The sequence below is a fragment of the Ambystoma mexicanum genome, chromosome 2p (assembly GCF_040938575.1).
Source record: "Ambystoma mexicanum isolate Mex_15411 chromosome 2p, UKY_AmexF1_1, whole genome shotgun sequence".
In the NCBI taxonomy this organism is placed as follows: domain Eukaryota; kingdom Metazoa; phylum Chordata; class Amphibia; order Caudata; family Ambystomatidae; genus Ambystoma; species Ambystoma mexicanum.
Genome location: NC_090923.1, coordinates 660,543,377 through 660,558,655, shown reverse-complemented (window position 1 = coordinate 660,558,655; position 15,279 = coordinate 660,543,377). Strand labels below are relative to the sequence as shown.

Genomic DNA, 15,279 nt, shown 5'->3' with positions numbered 1-15,279 from the left:
ACGGGATAAGGCGGGACTCCTGTGCACCACACACTCCTGGGCTTCTCCAGCACAAGGGTAGAGTTCCTTTCATTAATATCAGGACCTTTTATGGTTAATTCTCTTATCTACAAGATCTCTTGCATCCGGGGCCTGATATGTTCAAAATAACAAAACAAAGATTCCTTTCCATATTCACGTTAGGTGATGACTCTTCACCCCTGGAAACCTATCTTCCAGACTCAGACCCTTCTCGAATGTTAGCCTCCCTGCGTCAGTTTAACTACGGCTTTTCACTCAAAAGATTTCACCTGTTGTATTAACGAGTCTCAATGTCTTTTTAAACACTCTTTCACTGTGGACATCCCTGTGTCGGGTTCATTCTTGTCAACACAATGTTCACAGGGTTATTTTGCTTCACCCCGTTCTGCAGGTATCCCTCAGCCGGGTTCACATTTGCCAGTTACACAGTTCACTTTGCTTTATCACAATACGGAATTTACTTCCCTTAGCTCCCCTCTTGGTTATGGGTTCAAAGACCTTTCGATTGTACAAGCAGTTTTACTTGACCCTTTTATGACTACTTTGACCTTCTCCGTCGGGCTCTCCTTTGATTCACCTTAAGTTGCCATTTGTATCCTTTGCTCAACACAGTTCGGTTTACTATCGGTTCTCCCTCCGACTCACCTGCTGTGATGCACGGCTTGGCGTTTCTTGTCTCGGTACCACGGTAGCAAGGTTTTCTCCCTGCATTGGTTATCACTGTAGGAGGACTGCACCGTTGACATCTCTTACACCACACGCTTGCTGTTGTTCCCAGTCTTATGATTCCGAGAGCTCCTCTAACCCTGTACTGAGAATCCAAAGAAGCGAGAGAACCGATAGTTCTGCCGACGCCATCGGAAGGCCACCACAGCGCAGAAGTAACAGAATGACAGGTGGAAAGGAATGCTGCTTGGCTGAAGCTTGGCTGAAGCTCCACGGAAAAGCAGGTATGTTGTCCGCTCAGGTATAAGGTACGGGTTGGTGGATCGCTGCCAGGGGAAAGTAGAAATCCCATACACTTTTATGGTAAGAATCCTGAATGACTAAATCAGGACCGGGGATTCCAAACAGATTTAAAACAAGATAAAGATATCTGAACTGAAGAGAATCAGATCGCCAAATCCCAAAAAGAGACAGGGATGCAATCTCCAATAAAAATCAAGAGAATCATGTTGCCAATTCCCAAGAGGAGAAAGGGATGCAATCTCTTGATGAAAGTTATACGAAGAAGAAACAAGGGGCTAGAGAGTCCATGCCTGGTGGACATCCGAATCAACGGGTCCAGAGGGACAAAGGCACTGTTGATATAGAATTCCCAATTGTAAAGTCCAAGCTAGCACAGAGTGGGAAATCTCAAAGGAGCGAGAAGGCCTTGAAAATTGGACCTTGAGTGGAGGAGGATACGCCCACTACTCCTCTGGGTACAAGCGATAAAAGCTTGAGGTAAGAGAGTAACTGAATCACTTTTATTATATACGAGGAACAGAGGGAAATATTAATCTGCTTCATGAAAACTCTGAACTGTGACGAGGAACTGAGAGGGATCTGGATTTGTTTTCTGAGAACTGCAAACTGTTATCTGGATTTGCTTCAAGCAAACTGTTGCCATGTTCCAGGCCAGGGAGGGTCCCAGGGACAATATTAAGAGACTGAAGGCGAGGTGGTCAGCTAGAGGTGTTGACCCAAACCCAGGGTGAAAGCCCTTTTCTTTGTTTTGTTTTATTTCCTCTAATGGTACGGCCAAATAGTTGTACATGTTAAGATGGAGGACTGCTTTCTTAGTTATTCTGACAAATTGAAGTGCAACATTGAAGGGAATCCCCTTTTAGCAGTAGAGCAAGTTGGGCATGATTACTTTTTTTTAAATAAACAAAACACACTAAACCATGTCCTCTGGTCTGAGTCGTACTTTTGGTTCGCCACAGCACCCTTTGTGGGAATGCTTCCATCATCTGTAAGTGTGTTACTGTAAGGCTTCTAATAAATACAAATACAAAAAGAAAATACAAACAATTGTTCCACTCAAGCTTTCAACAAACGTCAAACAATTATTAAATGTGATGTGGTAGTTTGTAAATGGGGTTGTTCTCTTTCATATGACATCTATACCTATATAAAGTCTTAACCAAGGCCGGGGAAGCTTTCAAAATGCCTGGAGACTCATTTGTACAGTGATATGGTATAACACTTTTCTCACCATCATGTAACTCCATATTCCCAGTTCCTGTTACTTAAAGACCATTTAGCATTACTGTATGTGGCATTGGCATGCAGCGAGACGTTTTTCTTATAAAAGGTCCCGGCATGTGCATATGCTGGATGTAGACCGGCATTTAGTTAATTTGAGGCTGCAGCTGGCATATGATGGCAATAACTGCATATGCAAGTTGTCCTAGGGTGTATGATGGATGTAGCTGGACATATTATGTTGCAAGAGGAATTTTAGAAAGCAAGTCCTAAGGGTTTTGTCCATGCTTGTTTGAAGGAATTTAGCATAATAGTTGGTCAAACATAGGAAAATTACTAGTCCTGTCCCTCTTCCTCGTGTGTTTTCAACCTAGTATAAATCGAGTAGGCTAACCAACCATGCACGGTTTCAGTGAGGAATTCCAGACTGGGCACTATACTCATTCATGCCTCTCACCACCACTCTGATCCTATTCGACATAATAACCACCAACCGCCAATGGCTACGGCCGACACCACTACTCCACCCTCATCTACTACGGTCAAGAACCTCGATGAGAGCACTCCACCTGCTCCTAAAAACGTAATCAAGGGGGCGTTAATTAATGCTAGATCCCTCACGGCCCATGCACTAGATATGGCTGATCTTATTATAACACATGACCTCGACATCATCGCCATCACAGAAACCTGGCTCCACCTCCAAAGGAGGTGGTATTGCCATCATACATAAAAATTCTATAAACCTCTGCATTTCCCGTGCGCATCAAATCTCATCAGCAGAAGCACTGACAGCTAAACTAGCTCTCACCCCAAGCCAGACTATTACATTTCATCTAATATATAGGCCCCCTGTGCCTTTATCCACCTTTGCTGAAGACCTATCCTATACTCTTGCCGACAACACTAAAACCAAATCTCAAATTATCGTACTAGGTGACTTTAATTTGGGTCTCCTAGACACTAATAATACCGCTTCCCATGATATCAATAATCTGCTCTCTAATTCAAGCTTCACGCAACATATCAACGAGCCTACACACTCCAAGGGCAGAATCCTCGATTGGTTAGCCGACCTAAGTTGCGAAATTAACGTTGAATCCAACCAACCGTGTGCTTGGATAGACCACCACCTAATCACTTTTAAAATCCCTGCCAGAATTTTCAGTACCACCCTTGACGTCGCACCTGCGATATCCACAAGAAATAAGCGTGACATAACCTGTGAAAAACTCCTCCCTCTAATTCTCCCAGTTCTTAACGAACATGCTTTATCATGCACGGGTCCAACTGTCCTGGTCGACACTTTCAATCAGACTATGCTGAAAGCCCTCGACCACATTGCCCCCTCTAAATTTATAAAGACTAAACCTCAAGCTCACGTTAACTCCTGGTTTACACCTCAGCTGAGAACCTTACGCAAAGAAAAACTGAACCTTGAAGCGCGTTGGAAAAAGTAATCCCACTGAAACAAATAAAGCTAGCATTATTCTTGCCACTCTGAACTACAAAGAAGCTATACTCCAGGCGAAAAAAGACACCTATAACAAACGCATTGAACAAGCTAAATCCATTACTAAAGAGCTGTTCAGAATACTAAAAGAGTTGGAATCCCCTGTCAACCCACCTGACACATGCACCAAAGTTAGCACCTGGTGCGCCAATATTCAAAATGCACTCCTTGGAAAAATAGATTCTCTCCAAACCAAAATCGATGACAAAAAAACTAGTCTGCAGATTAACCCGCAACCTAATACCCCTACGGCCAAAAACAACTATAACCTCGACTCGCTGAAACCATTCAGCTTTTCACCCCTATCCATCACTGAAGTTGAACATATTAACAGTCTCAAACCCTCTAACTGCCAGTGTGACCTATGCCCTGCTCCTATTATTAAGGAGGCTTCTCATGATCTAGCTGCCTTCATTACTACTCTCATAAACTCCTCATTCAGCACCGGGATTGTCCCTGACAACCTGAAGGACTCCTGGGCCATCCCGCTCCTGAAAAAACCATCACTGGATGCTAATATACCAACCAACTACAGGCCCATTACAACGGTGCCATTTTTGCTAAAGATTCTCGATCGAGCTGCTTACTTGCAGATCCAAGATTACTTGCAATACAACGAACTCCTGGGACTGAGGCAATCTGGGTTCCGTCAGCGGCACGGTACCGAAACTGCCCTGATTGATCTTAAAACCCAGATTGAAGAACAAAAAGATTAGGGCAAACTCGCCCTACTACTTTTACTTGATCTATCTGCGGCTTTTGACCTTGTAAATCCCCAAATACTCTGTCGACACCTCAAACTAGCTGCCCACTTCTATGGCAAAGCAACGGCCTGGATCAGTTCATTTCTGGATAACAGATCCATGAGGGTTTTCTCCCCCTCTGCAGCTGCAAAACCTTCACCAGTCACCTGTGGGGTACCACAAGGATCATGTGTTTCCCCTACTTTGTACAACCTGTTTACGAAGCCACTATTTGATATTTTGGACTATCTGGGTGTCACCTACACTAATTATGCAGCCGACACCCAGATACTCGTCCCTATCACAGGTGATCATCTAACTGACTCCCTTGATGTTAACTCCATCTACCAAGTCATCCAAGCCTGGATAGTGCAACATGGACTTTGTCTGAATGACGAAAATACAGAGCTCCTCATCCTTGGCTCTCACCAAAGACTCAACAAACTAGACCCTCTGTTTAAATCCTTCATTATCGATGGCAACACCATTAAGGTTTCAAAGGACACTAAAACGCTAGGTATCTATATTGACTCTACCCTATCTCTGGCTAGACAAACTAACGCAGTCTCCCCTGCTGCTGCTTACACTTGTAAGCTCATCACAGCCTGTCGTACTTTTTTATCTCCAGCCAACTGCACCACACTAGCTAGGACTCTGGTAATGTCAACTATCGACTATTGCAACGCCCTCTATCTTGGCACCAACCTTTGCAATATCAATAAGTTACAAATCATCCAAAACAATGCCATTAGAGCTGCACTAAATATCCTTAGGAACCAACACATTTCGGACGCCAGACGAAGTATCCGATGGCTCTCAGTAACACAAAGAATCTTTCTGAAAATACTTGCTCTTACTCACAAATGTCTCACTGACCAAGCGCCAAGCTACTTGGCCAATAAATTCTCCATCCACACCTCCAACAAACCCCTCAGAAGCGCCCAGACTAATTGCCTTTCCATACCCTGCTTCAACCTCAGAGATCTGGCGGGATCAGTTTCCTAGTAATGGCTGCGAAACTTTGGAACTCGCTCCCCAACCCACTAAGAGCTGAACCATATTTCCAGGCCTTCAAAAACATGGCCAAAACATGGCTGCCTGCCCAAGACCTGCCCCTGACCTAGACCGTTCATCAGCCACCACATATGCGATAGCCTACAGCCTCATTCCTGTGTAAACATGTAATTAACTATCCTGTACTATATGTGTATGTATATAATCTTTGTAAATGCTATCTGTTTACCCATACTGTGTTGTAACCTAAGTGATGCGCCCGGATGCCTGGTGCGCTTTATAAATAAATGAAATACAAATACACATTATGAAGTCACAATTTGGTTAGAATAATATTCTTTTGGAACTGTATAATTTCTCTTCCAGGAGGCGGCATGGAGTTGAAACTTTGGGTAATAATATTGCGGCACTCAGAACACTCATATGTATGGGATTTCTATAGGGCAAACCCAGCTAGCCAACAATGGAGCGCTTTACGAAAGGTGGGTTGTGGCACAGCAAGAGGGAGCAATCAGCACTACGTGGGGAAAGGAAACCTTTCAGCAGTCAGAGTGCTGATAACGCCAGGCATCATCTCTTCATTCATTGCTGTAAGATATTGCAGCTAACTCTCCAAATAACTGTTGCATGATTTGGTGGAACACTGTCAAGGCAGACACCAACCCCAAGGGCATGAGAAACAATTGGTGGATTAATGGAGGTCATACGTCTCAAATCCTGGAGTACATTTTTCTGATGATATGCAAACGAAAGGCAGGACATTGTGAAACATGCTGCCAGACTTAGAAAAGCCAGCATCTCTGTAATGTTCCTTATAAGATAAATTACATCTCATTTTCTTGTATTGAAGTCTCGTAAATCCATGCACCACTTTAAAGCATTGTCAGGTTTTATGCAAGTGATATTTTACAGATGACAGCTCAGTTCACTTTTCAAACCGTCTCTGGCAATCAATGCTGTATTTTAGGGAAATCCCTGATCATTGAATATTTCCGGATAACTCATAGCCAAAGTGGCATTAGAAATCTCCTTGCTTAAACTCTGAATATGCACACTCTTCTTGGGTCTCAGCTCTATACTAAGTGCCCACTGATCTTCCAAACCCACTAAATATCCCAACTTGCACAGGGTTTTGACGGTTCTTATAAACTAACGTCAGTTTCTCTGGAAGCAAACACCGACTTGCACACATCATCATTGCGTTTTCCTTTTCTTGTCACGTGATGTGATGGTTGTGCACAATACAGGTAAGCATGAATATAGGTAATAAAACTTCCACACAGGTCATACGGATGGCTACTTACCACTCGCATCAACTCTAAGCTTAAGCTCTGTGGAGTTTCACACTCTATTGAGTTATACTGTTAAAACATCTCTCTTGGCCACTGGCACCTTTCCCTCCTCACTAAAGACAGGCTAAGGCCTGCCCTTGCTGAAAAAAAACTGGAATGGAATGACCTTGTCAGCTACTGGTCTATCATCCAACTTCACTTTCTGGTTAAACTTCCTGAGTGGGCATTTTAGCTCTTCAACCAGCCCAAATTGACTGCTTGCTCTTTCTACAATTGTACAAGTGGGCTTCCACCCAAGATGTGATGCAGCTGCTGCTCCCATTACTGTGGTCAATGCCCTACACATCTGTTACGAACTTTAGTACTGCGCATCCTTGTGGATCTGTTTCAGCCTTGGAGACAATTAATCAACAATGCTGTCTCCTGCTCCACACCTTAGGCATGCACATCAGCCATATAGCCCTGCAGTTGTTTGTCTATTGTCTAGTTTCTGTCAGGCAACCATCAGTATGTGAGTGAAAACAATTTGCTCACACTACACCAAAGTGTTTCTTGGCATTAAAGACATTGACTTGACCCTAGGTCTTCATCATCTTCACTTTTATTTACATGGAGCCACTTGGGAGGTGGGGTTGTCCTCATCAGAAATCGAAGGATATCTGTACATGAGTATGTTAACAACCGATGGTGTTGTTGGGAGAAGGCATTGCACAACTGTGGTATTACCTTTATCTACATTACAGATCAAGCTGAACTCGACCAACACTGAATGTCTCCTTCTCTTTAATTCTGGTCCAGGTCACTAGCACAATCTTGGTTCAGGCCATGGCATTTAAGATCTTCTCCAAGGCAGTTTACCATCTGTGTAAAATCAGTGAGCTCTCATATCTTTTCAAACCGAGCCTTCAATACACATAATAAAGAAAGCCTGGTTGGCACAATCAGAAAGCATCCGATTGAACTTCTTCAAAAGGTTATGCCCTGTCCTTTTTTTCACCATCCTTCAAGCATCATTCGTAGTACTGGTTTGTGGTGAAGATGATGGAGGGAATGCCCTTCTTAGCACCATGACTAGCACCAATACCGGTACTGCCACCGACTTGGTGGGAAGGGGACTTAGTGGTCTATTCCGACCATTGCGTGACCGGTAAGTCCCCATTTGAAAAGCCATTCCCCATTCTCATTTGAGCCCCCATAGGGACAGCTGAGCAAATGGCAAGGGCTGATATCAATGGGAATGTGGGTCCTACCAACTATTTTTCAGCGTAATTTGCAAGATAAAGAATCGACCGATGTGCAAATCAAATACGGCAAACAGGTCAGTGGCACTTCTACAGAACAGTCCACCAAAGGTCACAACACAACTAGAGAGTAGCACAAATATGCCATACTATAGCACTGGGTGCACTGCATGAATAATGCAATATGATAGCAGGTAAACATAAATGTATCTTGATAGATATGGCAAATAATGAGACAACTCGATCACAATACTGAATGGCACGTTCAACAGTATACGCACTGGGCAATATAAAGACTGAGGTTTCAATGGTGTCGCCACAAATGATTATTGAGAATTGCTGCAATCAAATTAATTTATGAGATCTGTTTCTCCATGTTTTTCTTATCTGTTGAATGTTTGTCTGTGATTGTGGGCGCCCTGTATATATTTTAAATAGACTATATATGTTGCATTGATACGTTACATTAATACATGACTTTATAATATGATTTCGATGTGCTGGAACCTATGAACTATCCGAAATGCATTAGCCATAAAGGGTTTTTTGTTTGCCTCAGACACAGCATTAGCCTAATTGGTGAAGCTGAAACTTTAAAACTTGGATACTTGAGAATAAATTGTGAAACAACAATAAAAAATTAACTTCAACAAAACAAGAATGGAATGAAAATTTGTATACTTAAATTGTCAAACCCAAAGTGGGTATAAAGGGTGTGCGGCCCACACCGAAGACTTAATAGTGTTGGTCTCTTTTTCCCAGTTTACTTACAGTGCCCTAAACAGTGGTACTTGATAGTGGGCTGCACCCTACTAATGAATTTCTAATTAGAAGCACAAATACGTGAATTCATCAGACAACAACAATTAAAAGAGCTGTGCAGTCTCGCCCTTTCTCTTTTAGCAGAGTGCTGCTTTGCCATTTTCAATTGAAGATGACCATTCTTTGTTGTTTGTATTACATTGCATATTGTTCACTTGTTCTATCAGATACGTGGTGTGCTTGTGAGCTGCTATGTGACCTTGCTCAAAGGATACATCTTTTTGATAAGTCATTTTAAAGTATGCCACAGGATGGATGCTTAAATTCGAGAGAGCAGTCTTATTTTACATGCACCTGCGTTCTATCCGCACCTAAGAATATACGACTATGTCCAAATGCTTGAGGCAACCCTAGTGTGATGTTGGCAAAAATATAAAATCTGAAATATATTCCAAGGTGGCGTGATGCCCATGATGTACCATCATGTGCTACTGTCATGTCCCAAGCTTTCAAAAGCAATGTGAACACAGATTTTTCTACACAAACTGTGTTGAATAACTCCAGGAAATGCATGCACTCAGAAGAAAATGTTCTGCCATAATGAGGGGTGTGTTCACTTCCATTGTGATGCTTTGTAGGCTGGATGGATTATTTCAGGCATCAAGTTTTGTTATCGATAGGCTAACAAACTTTATTAAGGGTGGATTTCACACTTCACAAATTGCAAACCACTATCAACACATCTGTTAACCAATATCAGAAACATGCAAAACCAGATAAGTTCATTCTTTTGAAAATGTATAACTGTTTGTACCCAATCATAAAATTATGTTCTTAGTTTGGCGAGTCCTCTCCAAAAAGGCTCAGCCCAGGCAGTCTCCTCTTTCTGTCGGTTCACTGCTTGGTGTGCAATCCATTTAAGCTTGTGAACCTACGGCAAAGTAATGCTGAAGAAGAAAAGGTTAACCCAAAAAATCGCAGATGGCATGAACTATTCCCTCCTACTCTTTCTGCGCCCTCCTTCTTTAGATGTGTCTAAAATGGCTGTGAGGGCAGTGAGTTTGTGAAGCCCTCTTTGATATCTCACAGGCGTTTCGTCATAGTAGCACATGGTCAAATTGAGCCACGAAAGAAAGAATACTTTTTAATTTTACAGCTAAGTAAAGTGTTCCAGGCTGATTTTTTATAATAGACAAATTTGCTGGAGAACTACAGTTACATCAGTAATTAACTTGTTCATGCATACTCGTGCTCACTGTCGCATGCACAGAAAGGTACACTTTCCTGCTCATATTGCATCTTATCTCAAGTATACATACACAAACACACTCACACACACTTGCACTTTGCTCTCAACAGACTTTCCATATCACGGGTAAACACTAATTTCAGCGCTCCTTCTTATCCCCAATATATAGACAACTCCTTCTCATAATTTAACCCTCAGTTAAAAACTGCACACATCACAATACTTCTATTCATACTCATTTCTGCATACTTTTAAACCCAACTTTAAATCTACAAATATTCTTACACTCGTATAACCTTCCAACCCACAGTAATGCACACTCTCATGCACTCCACGAAATCTGCAGAAATGCGAAAACTCTGGCACAGGGTCCAAATTACAAATATGCAAACGCTCCAAAATATTATCATTCCCCATGATAAGCGGACATTCAGAAGTGTTCTTGGTTAGATTTTGTATTCCAAGGTTTCTCAAACTTAATAGTGATGTGACCCCTTTTTAATTTAGTTTTCCAGACTTGAAAGTATCTCCTTTTTCCATCATTCCTAATTTGGTTTTGAGGATTTACTTTTTACTTTGACTCCACCACTCGATTTCAGCATAGTCTTTCTCCGAATCCATCATGGTCCTAGGCCAAGTATTTTAGGAACCCTCACATAGACCCCTAATTACGGACATGGCTTAATTGGACATCCATGTTTAAACACAACAACCACAGTACGTTACCTTTCATCCAGAATCCTGACTGTCTTTTTCTACCTTACAGCTGGAGCATGGTAAAGAAAACGTACAAGCGGTAAGGGCAAATATTTGTGCTTCTATTAATACATACTTTGTTTCTAAAATGTTTGTCCAAAAAGTTGAATGAACTGGTTATTCACACAGACTGTGATAATTGGCAGGGAAAAGCTCCCTTCTGTGCCATTTTGGTTTTATTTCCTGGATGGAGCAGGGACTCGCAGTCTACATTGCCTTTTTCTTCTGCTCTGTGTAGGAAAACATCAACCATCTCTGCCGGCATCTAACTTTGATGCAGTCGGAGAAGCTTGAATCCCTAGGGATACTGCCTGCTTTTTACGTTTGTGCTTCTCCATGTTTTAGATGCAGTGCAACAGAAGCTCAGTTTATCATCCATGTGTTGCATGTTTAGTGATTTTTAATGATTGGTCTGTGATCTTTTTCAAAATGAATGCTGTTTGCACAGTACAGATCATCACTTGTACTCCGCTGATTATGCTAGAGCGTGATGACTTATCAAAATTACAATTATTTGTAAAGAATGTAGGACGATGGAATAATTCCAGAACTTGACTCCACCCCCAGCTTCATTCAGGGAAGCAGAAAGTATGCCATAGTTTGTCTAGAAGGGCTTATATACCCATGTTGCAGTTTCTACATAAAATTATGCAATGTACACAGTGAATTGTCTGCCTTTATCAATTGTCATTGTCCTCTAATTTAACGCCCATGATGTGTGAGGTTCTACTTGGCACTACATCATTTTTCCTTGCTAATTTGTTATCGTTTTTCTTCCCTTATGTGATAACTGGGACTATCAATATTACTATATATAAAAATGTTTGACATATTGTTGTGTGACTGTTAAGTCTTTTGAAGGCACGCCCACAAACGCCCATTACAGAAAAAATATAACCCGCTAGGGAAAAAAGGCCAAGGGATTCTTGCAAGTATAACACGTTTTAATCACACACAAAATAGGTAGGCCAGCAAAGAACTCTGCTGCTTAAGAACGTTCTGCCGAAAAATAGCACAAGCAGAATCTTATAAGGAAACACATCATTACTAATGATGTTACATATACAGTAAAAACCTGCATGGCTGGTTGGTGATACCCTATACATGGGCGGCCTGCTCCATAGGGGATACCAGGCTGCTATTGGTCCCAGCTCCACCCGTCTGTCTTCCATCACATGGGGTCAACTGGGCTCCTCATCTCCAGGAAATCAAGACTGAGTTTGTAATTCCTAACTATGTAAGACAATGCTACTCTATCATTGTGGTGTGCTCGTGGGAAACTTGGGGCCTGACACAGGGGGAGGCTTAAGATCATGCTGACCCACATATTCTTCACTCAGTTCATATCGTACTCTCCGCACCCAAGGCTTTCACCCTCGCTTTGGACTATAATTTATTCCACCCTGTGCCTCATATTATAAAGTGTGTCCATTATGAAATAAGGTAGAATGGTCATGTTCTTTTAGATCTTTTATGACTACTGGGTATATGGCTGGTGGTCTGAGGTCACCTACTATCGCGGAATTCAGTGGTCTTGGACTGGGGCAGTTGTGTGTGTCGTAACTCATGGTGGGCTGGGTGAGGGTTGGCGGTCTGCTTTTGGCCTGGCCTGGCTGCGATAAACGTGCATTGCAAGGCACCTGGGACTGTCTCACAGCCTTGCAGGGTGCATTTCTTCTTAGGATAACACTTATTAGCGACAGTTATAGAACAAAGGAAAGTTTCTATGGGAGCCAGCAGCGTGGATCTCTCTATCATCAGCTCTTGGGCTTGTTCAGGTTTCTTCGTTGGGTCTGTGTTTACTGCGCAGCCATGCAGGGCCAAATGTTTCTACAATAACTACAAAAAGTGCGCTTTGTTATATGTGTGCACTAAGTCTATGCATTTGTAATATTGTGTTTGTGCAGGGTTTCTTAGCACGCCCCGTCCCCCTTTCACATTACTCTATAGCGCCTAAGGGGGTGGGAGAGGTTAATTTCCTTCCCAACATTCCTCCATTTCGTTACTTCTACAGTAACAAATTCCTCTGCATATTTGCGCTCATTTTCTCTTCTTATTCTGGGCTCATAAGGTGGAGTTCTTTTTATTGGCATCCAAGCTCTGCATACTGATAGCAAATATTCTCCTGCCCGTGCATATTCTTTGTGTGTGTATGTCATATAAATGCACCCCGTGTCCCCAGGTAGATCTACCCAAATGTCTTTATAATTTTCAGGGTCAGGGGGTGGGACAATGATGGTGTGGTATAGGTGATCAACTTCGTTTCCATAGTAAGTAGGGAACATTTGTGGAATGGCATGATCAGTTTGTACTTGAAACACCAACTGAAACCTTCATCATTGCGCTATTAGGCACCCTTGGCACACCATCATAGTCCCACTTAGCAGGTGCAGAAGATGACCAGGATGAACACGATAATGGGTACCAGCATCTTCATGATTGCTCCTAACCAGGACGGGGCCCAGTAGAAGGCGAGGTCGAACCAGAGTTCCTACCCCCTGTATTCCACCTTTTTTCATGCAGACTCCTGGGCCATGTACTGCTTTAATATGAGCTGGCCACCCGTTCGCTGCGTCTTCTGGGGGCACGAATGTGCAACATGAATCCCCGATTGTTTTCGCACATGCCTCCTTCCATTGCCATCAGAATATCGAGGACGTAGTGGTTCTGCATCGTCATCAACCTTAGGGCATGCAGTTTGACCTTTATGATGTTGAACCCATGCTCGGTGTCATTTGCCAACTTGACCAATTCCCAGCGTACTATCTGCCACCATTTTGCATTAGCTGCTGTCTGTACTTCGGGTTGCAAGAGTGAGGCGAAAAAGATTTCAGCAGAACTGAACAGTCAGTTTTCTTCAGGTATCTCCCCAAGATGTGCAGTTGAGTCTTTTGATAGATAGTTTGATGCTCTCTTCTTCCTTTGCAGTTCATCATATTGGCTCTTCCCAGGTAGGATGCAAAATTCTGGTGGCAACATCAGGTTTTATTCTTCAGATGCTAGAAAAACTGTTGGGATTGTGTCAGGTATTGACCCCCCCCTTCAAGTGTTTTTCTGGGACTACTAGTAGCGCTGCGTGGAGCGTGACCAGCGAACAGTAGCCCCTCCATGATGGTGGGAGGTGCAAGTATGCTTCTTGGCCACAGACCCAGTAGCAGTCCATCACTGAAGCTGTGCCCCTTTTCAAGTCTGTAATCAAAAATGTCCTGTTGCATCACTCATTTAAAGACAGTTCCTTCGCTGTGGAAGCATAATTCATAGCTCTCCTCGCAGTGCACTTTCACTGGCTTTTCCATCACTGCAATCCATGTCACTTTTGTGACATGCTCAGTCCATATTTGTGCACATGTCCTTCCCACAAACGCCACCACTTCTTCTTTGTATCTCAGGAGGCCTTCAGCTAGGCAGCTGAGCGTTATTTTCCTGCCACTTGTTTACGTACTTCAACCGATCAATCCCTAAATATGGTTGTTGTAAGCAATTGAAGTTTTTCGGGTTGCTGTTGCATTGCAGGGCGTCTGGATCCACAAGCTCTAGTCACACGCTGTGTGCCTGGAAGGTGCCTTTTATTCTACAGAGGGCAAGATGAACCAGGCATTGTGCCTCTATAATTGGAACTTCCTGTAGTACTAAAACCTCAGTTGCCCCTATGCATGCAGTATCAATGAGCATACATAGCAGCCACCGTTTGTTGTTTGTCTGCCCACTGCACTCATGTCGGTGTACCAGCTGTTGGAGTGCTCGCAATGTCTAATATCTTCTATGGCATCCAGGCCTAGGTCGCGGTGTGCAACATATTTGGGCCTACGCACTTGCCTTCTCTTTCTACCACGGCGGGATATAAATATCTCTTCATTACTGTACTTCTGCTAACATTGCTACTACTATTTGTTTGACAAAAAATGTTTTTAGAAATGGTAGAAAATATGATTGCTAACATTTTGCTCATGCTCACACTCATTTGGCCAGGTGTGTTTGCTTGGGTGTTGACACTGTTATTGCTCATCTGGGAAATATTATACATATGTACAGTAGCGTTGCTGGTTGTTTAGCAGTGCCAGTGCACTTCCCTTTACATTCCCCCTGCCCCCTCTATTCGATGGCTTGCCCAGATAAAAGATGTACCCCAATAAATTCCTAACGTAAACCTCAATATAGTAAATAGGAGAGCAGTAAAGTGTATACCACAGGTGTAGGAATATAACCATCTTGAATTGACAGTATATTTATCTACTTTCTTAATATACAATGAATCATTTGACGTTAAGGGTTCCATTTCAAGCACTCCTGTAGAGGAAACAAAAACAGGGGTGAGAGAGTGAGATAGTAGAGGGAGAGAGTTTTTCTTTTACTTAAAAGTGCTTATGCTTTTAGCAGCAATGCATGTTTATTATTTGGAACATGTATTCATGTTATTACTTTGGAGGTAGTTACTTTGAGGTATATCAGTAGTTTCCTTAGGGTTCAGGTGAGGTATTTGGGGGTGCCCTACGAACAT

The 15,279-nt window shown here is 42.6% G+C and overlaps 1 protein-coding gene across 4 annotated transcripts in view; it reads left to right on the top strand.

Moving 5' to 3' along the window:
- SARS2 (seryl-tRNA synthetase 2, mitochondrial) overlaps positions 1-15,279 on the top strand; it is a 474,855-nt gene that overhangs the window by 106,907 nt on the left and 352,669 nt on the right. For 2 of the 4 annotated variants that reach the window (XM_069644220.1, XM_069644222.1), the window contains one exon: positions 10,792-10,821. The exons of the other annotated variants lie outside the window; for them this stretch is intronic. In XM_069644220.1, coding sequence (XP_069500321.1) covers positions 10,792-10,821 — 30 coding nt within the window. The remainder of the gene's footprint in view (positions 1-10,791; positions 10,822-15,279) is intronic. 4 annotated transcript variants of the gene reach the window in all.